Source organism: Anneissia japonica, unplaced genomic scaffold (assembly GCF_011630105.1).
Source record: "Anneissia japonica isolate Jap-2015-1 unplaced genomic scaffold, ASM1163010v1 scaffold287847_len925385_cov155, whole genome shotgun sequence".
NCBI classification, from domain to species: domain Eukaryota; kingdom Metazoa; phylum Echinodermata; class Crinoidea; order Comatulida; family Comatulidae; genus Anneissia; species Anneissia japonica.
In genome coordinates this window covers 820,228-827,012 of record NW_022731638.1, presented here as the reverse complement: position 1 = coordinate 827,012, position 6,785 = coordinate 820,228, and the positions used below count along the sequence as shown (strand labels likewise).

The following is a 6,785-nucleotide window of genomic DNA, read 5'->3' as shown; positions in this document are numbered from 1 at the left end:
GGACAGAAGTTGCAGATGATCAACTGACTGACGATGTGTTAAAGAAGGTAGTAATATATAAGAGTCGCTTTCTTATCTAGTGAATACATTTGAAATAAATGAAGTTCCACTAGTGATAGTACGGCACACTTTCAAAATTCACGGCTACAACTTTTAAAACCACCTGACACACTTGAATTAAAAAGTCGTGGCACACTTTAAAAATTCACCACACACTTTTAAAACCACGGCACACTTTCAAAATTCACTGCACACTTTTAAAACCATGGCACACTTTCAAAATTCAAGTCAACAATTTTTTGAATGTCACATCAAACTTTCAAAATCACTTCCACAGTTGAAAGTAAATTTAAAATCCTAAAACTTTTGGTGGCAGCTACCCAGCCCCACTGTAGTCTAATCCTTGTTTATATAAATCTAGGCCATATGCAGAGTCTATTGTAAAATCATGGCTTAAGCCCCTTCTCCAGGCCTGGCTAACTTTACTGAATATTAATTATTATTATTAATTAACTTTTATACAATTATATTACAATATACAGTCATGGGAAAGTCAATATATGTAATTGAATTAGTACTTTTCCGTGACCCTCTCTCGTTTTCTAATAATAAAGGCCATAGCCATTGCAGTTTTGTTTAAAAGCAGTGAAACAATAAATATGATAAATCTTAACAGCAAACATGTTGTAAAAATGTTTATTTTGATAGGCACACCTGAAAATAGTTATCATTTAATGTTCATTCTGCTAAAAATATTTATTTTACTGTCAGTACAAGATGTCATTTTATTTATTTATTCAGGTGGAATGGATGAAACACCATCCCCCCTCAAGAGAAAACACTTCTCAAATGAGAACATACTTTAAGAACACAAGAAACCACCGCAAAAATATAATGCATGGACTAACAATTACTGATGCTCTAAGTCATTTCCCAAGATACAGGGACATGCCATCTTTGGTAAGATTTAGATAAAGTTTATTTCATTATCATGTGTAATAGATATTAATCAATTTAGTTGAGTTTGCAATTTTTTAAAAGAACATCTAAAGGCTTTATACAGTTGAACTTGCCTAAGTCGAATCCAAAATGCCATTGAAATATTGTTTTGACTTGCATAAAATTTGACTTACAGATTGTTATTTAATGGAAAACAACACAATTTGTCATGTAAAATAAGATCGACTTAGAAATTATTCGACTTTATAGGCACAATTTAATTAGGCAAGTTTAACTGTATATTATAATTAATATCAGAAACCTACAGTATTTTTCATTCATTTTATTAGATTGTTTTGGATTTCGAACTACAATTTGGTAAAGATGTTAGCAGTTCGTTGTTAACTAATTGGAAAGTTGATTTTTTGGGTGCTATCATGAAGGTTGCCCGGAAAGTGCCTGAGAGCTCTCAAGCTGGACTGTTGTTGTCAGCCCACCAGAAGTGGGATGATGGTAAATATAATGTTATTTTCAGTTGAACTTACAGTTTACTGTGCCTGTGTTCTAGGATATGAACTTACTATGTAAATTGGAAATTGTTTAGAATTTTGATTTTTGATTTGATTGATTAGATATCAATATAACAACATCACAAACCAGAAAAAACAGAATACAGAGAAACAAAAACGCAAAACAAGACAAGATTTAGTGCATCAAGACAAGTCATCAATGTTGATATCAGGATAACCCTCTAAATCCCAACACATGATTTATTTCCAGAGGGAAAACAACATTTGATATTCTTACCCCTGCTTGTCACTGCTGCCAACAAATTGCCTACACATGCAGCCTTGCGCGATCTTATCTTACAGAGAAGCTCAAAGGAGCAATGCTCTGGAAGGCTTGTAGCGGAGCTATCTATGCCCTGTCATTATACACCATGGATTCATGCTACTAGTACTCAGTCAGCTGTGTCTTAGTCTAGGATTATGGTCTGCTTTAGGCTTACTAGCCTAAGGGTATGGTATGCTCTAGGCTTACTAGCCTAGGGGTATGGTATGAGGTGGATGAAAATTTTGTATGCTGATCAGTATCCAAACCTGAATTTTTTACCATGTTCTCTCTCATTTGCAGTTGACCTATGTGCACTTAAACTCCTTGTAGCAATGCTGCCATCATCTAATGCATATTCTTCTAAAAAAGGGAAAAAGTCTGCAAGTAGCAGGGTTGATGCAGTAAATTACGTTTTCCAACACAAACCAGTAAATATAATTTTATTTTGATAATGTACCAAATTTTTTACATGTTCTCGGTATTCATTTTTGCATGTTGTCACACTAAGACTTACTCAAAATGTGCGTAAGGGCCAAACAAAATTAATTCTTTGTCTCATGTTGCCCGCGCATGTTGAAAAATTACTGTACCACCAAAAATCATCCCACAACCCATCAGACACGAACCTTGACAGAACTGCTCCACATTCACCATATTCAAACTTAACCATATATTTCACAATTATTGTCATTCTCGATAATTTGATAACCTGTCTTTATTATTATTTTAATTTTAATCATTAATTATTTTCTGCATTTCACTATTTTAACAAGCATTGCTTACTTATGTAATTGCAATTAGTAATATAATTTAGTATTAGCAAGTGAAATAAAGTGTTTATTTCCTCTTACAGATTGGTACTGATGTAATGTTTTTTGCTGAAACCAAGGATGATAAATATGCTGAACCTTTTCTGCTATGTCTTGGGACGCCCATAAACCCAACAGATTACTATGTCATATGCGACAATACCAGTGTGCCTGCCGGAACAACAGCTCTTGCAGCATTTGACCTTCTATTTAAAATTCACTATATTTTCAGTGTTGAATTTTCTGGATGTGTCCACACATTCTACAATTTCTTTGATGCTTTTTTTTATGGCATAAATACATACACTGCCAGCTCATTACTTAGAAGTTTCTGGGCAAGGCTTAAGACAACATCAACAAAATTGGAGAATAAATGTGCTGAAAACCTAAGCAAGTAAGTAACTACTGTGTTGTTTAAAGTAGTATATCGCAAGCTGAAACAAAGATGGTTGTATGTTTTAAATGTCTTAAAGAATTAAACAGTACCATAACTCTTGCATACCACTTAAGAAATTTTCAACAACTTGGCAATTTCGAACATTTTACCTGTCACCAGAATTTTTGTATGCAGACTTTTAACCGCATGGATTCTTTCCTTCATCACATTAACCGATTCCATATTGGCAATAATATTGATGTCCCTGCATATAATGTTGAATACATAGAAATAAATGGCGGTAAGCCTGAAGGCATACATAATGGTATAGATGATGATGGAATGAGTGATGCACTTGCTGATGAGGATAATGAGGTGATTGATGAAATACCACAGGTTAAGTTGGATGAAGAAAAGCTTAAGTTAGAAGTAGCAACATTTATTTTACAGATGAAGTCTTCACCATCACTTACTGTTACTGGTTTGACAAAATGTTATGAATGACAGTAAAATGATCTTCGAAAATAACCTGGGAATATTGAAAGACCAAGTGCTTCAAACTTTATTGGCGAATAATGTTGACATACAGTCTCAAGATGTTCAGTCTCAAGATCTGATGGAACAATTTAACCTGTTATGCAACCCATATAATGGGTTAGAAACTGTGTATCAACAGAATGAATACTTTTGCAAGAATATGCATATGGTTTGTCCTATAGCAAAGTCAATTGGTACAGTACGGTATGACCAGATTTTCGATAGATCTACAGGAACCGTGAAACAAAAAATTGTGACTGAATCATTTCAGTATGTTCCACTTCTTGAGACACTTGAAGAAGTTCTCAAAAATCCAATTGTGAGGGAGATGATACAAAGTGAACAACATGCCAATATTAATAAACAAAGATTATCAACTTATGGAGATGGGATTTAGTACAAAAACCATGGCATGTTTTTTGAATATCCCAATGCTCTTAGGTTGCAACTATATTATGATGATATTGAGGTTGTCAACCCAATTGGGTCCAAGAGGACAGTACATAAATTAGCTATGTTTAATTTTTGCTTAAAAAATCTTTCACGAGCTGTTAATTCAATTAGTAAATTCATTCCCCTGTTGGCTGTCGCCTATTAAGAAGACCTTAAAAAGGCGGTTTTGAACCAATTCTCCGACCATTTGTAGAAGAAATTAAACAACTTGAATCAGACACAGGTATCATGCTTAATTTAGATACTGGACCTACCTGTGTACGGGGTACCCTGACATCTGCGGCAGGGGACTCGCTTGCATTACATGATATGTTTGGGTTTATGTCACCATAGCAAATAAGCTTTGTAGAGCATGCATGTCAGACAGAGAAATGATTCAGGTTCATTTTGATGAAGAGGATTTTGAACTCAGGACAATAGATGAGCACGACATTCAGGTAGAAGAAGCTGGTGGAAATAATAACCCTGCTACAGGAGTCCGGACAGACTGTATTTTAAATGAATTGAGATATTTTCATTGTGTCACATGTCACAGCTTTGATATAATGCATGATATATTGGAAGGGATAGCACCTTTTGAAGTAAAATTGGTTTTAAAGCACCTAAATACCGAAGACCGACTCATTACCCTTAATGTAGTTAGTGAAAGAATGAAGGAATTTAATTATATGTATATTGATTTGAAAAATAAAACCCTCAACAGTTATCAGATCCTGTTTGCTAAACACGACAGACCATAAACTTGCCTAAAAAGCTTGTCAAATGTGGTGTCTTTTAAGGATGATGCCTTTTCTTATAGGGGACATGATACCTGTCGGAAATCAACACTATGAGTTGTTATTGTTGTTATTAAGGTGCATGAACATCATTTTTACACCAAAGCTAGAAGTGGGACAAGTTGTATATTTGAAATACCTAATTACTGAACACCACACACATTTCAAGAAACTTTTTCCAGAATTTATGATGATTAATAAGCACCATCACATGGTTCATTATCCAAGCTCTCTGATGCAATTTGGTCCATTAAGCAATGCATCTTGTCTGAAATACGAAGTTAAACATAACTTTAGTAAGCGTATTGGTCATGTGGTAAATAATTTCAAAAATATTTGCCTCACTATTACTAAAAGGCTTCAGTTGTATCACTGCTCAATGTGGTCAGGCACCAATATCATTAATAATAATTTTGAGTGCAAATCAGGAGATGTTATGAAAGTGCAGGCTTTAGATGGCGCAATCATATTATCTTATCAATTAGGATTAGATCTAGAAAGTAATGTGTTTGTCGCTTCCGAGGTTATATTGTTTGGTACTTCCTATATCCCTGGCCATTATATTATCATGGATATTTTTGAAGGCAAGCCAATATTTGGAAACATATCATCAATTTTAGTTTTTGATCAAGGAGTTGTACATTTTGTTGTTAGCACATGCACAACTAAAGAATTTAATACACATTTTCATGCCTTCGCTGTGGATATCAATGAACCTCCTATGTTTCACACAGTAGAACCAAAGGAATTGAAGGATATATCACCTGCCCTACTCTGCCTTAAACACATACCAAGAAAATGTACCTCGTCAAAATTACATATTTCTGCGTTATTTAGTGAACTAATGTAAACTAACATTTCTGGTGATTTAATATATAAAAATATTGCAAGAAGACTATAGGGAGAAAAAGTCATAAGTCACGTTGCCTAGCTACCTGTTTCGCTTGGGCCAAACAAACCTTGATCGGCCATTTTGTTGTATTCTAGTGCACTGAGTTTTGTACCTCTTTAAAATCGCTATTTCCGTAACTTATATTGCATCATCCCTTTTATTTTGGAAAGGCACTAGTACTAAATAATCTATTTACCATATATTGTAAAGTTTACCTTAATTTTCGGATTATAAGTTATAAAAATTAGCATTTTAAAACTTCCGGAGCGTAGGCCTTTATGTCGGTACACCGCCGACACATACTGTCGTGGTTAAATCACTTTTTTGTAAAGAAATGTACGTACGAGACGATACCCACAAGTAATATTACTTTTAAATTAGTTGTTATGTAATTTACTGTTGTTAGATTATAACTTACAAGTCTACATAAATGGTAAATACGCCATTCGTAACTATTCAGCCAAAATCTAGAGGCCTAGTAGAGGCCTGTATTTCAGTGAGTATCCGCGTACGAATACAGATCATTTTGGTCGCTCTTCGTTTCGGTCGCGCTTCATTTCGGTCGCGGTTTGTTTTCAACAAATATATGGAACGCCAATGGAGTTTCGAAACGCTATATTTAATATAACTAGGCCTAATTATCATTGCAAGTTCGTCAATCGGTTTATCATACTTTTTTTTATTTATGTTTTGTTGTATTTCTAATAAGTAACAACAGCCTACTTAAAAGCAAATAAAATTAATAATATTATTACTAAACTATCAATTAATATTATCGGACGGTTTTTATTTTCGTTTTGTTATGAATCCTACGCTTTCTACTACATAACAAATACAGCAAATAAAATAAATACTAAAATATGATATGATGTTATATTATTATTATTAATATTATTATTATATTATTATTTTTATTTATTTACATTGTATCTGGAAAAAACAAGCCAATTTATCATTTAAATTACTGTAACATTAGTTTATTAACAATTATTTTTATTAGTATTAAAGTTTCTTATTGTTTTTAATTTCGTTTTGTTATGAATCCTACGCATTCTACTACATAACAAATACAGCAAATGAAATAAATACTAAAATATGATATGATATTTATTATTAATATTATTATATTTTTTTTTATTTACATTGTATCTGGAAAAACCAGCCAATAT

At 33.2% G+C, this 6,785-nt stretch overlaps 1 protein-coding gene across 1 annotated transcript in view; it reads left to right on the top strand.

Annotated features, from left to right (window-relative positions):
• Positions 1-6,239, top strand: part of LOC117115494 — an 8,760-nt gene extending 2,521 nt beyond the window's left edge. The window contains exons 3-8 of the mRNA XM_033259339.1: positions 7-47; positions 802-960; positions 1,290-1,452; positions 2,074-2,201; positions 2,627-2,976; positions 3,409-6,239. Coding sequence (XP_033115230.1) covers positions 7-47; positions 802-960; positions 1,290-1,452; positions 2,074-2,201; positions 2,627-2,976; positions 3,409-3,412 — 845 coding nt within the window. The 3' untranslated portion in view covers positions 3,413-6,239. The remainder of the gene's footprint in view (positions 1-6; positions 48-801; positions 961-1,289; positions 1,453-2,073; positions 2,202-2,626; positions 2,977-3,408) is intronic.
• Positions 6,240-6,785: the final 546 nt, after the last annotated feature.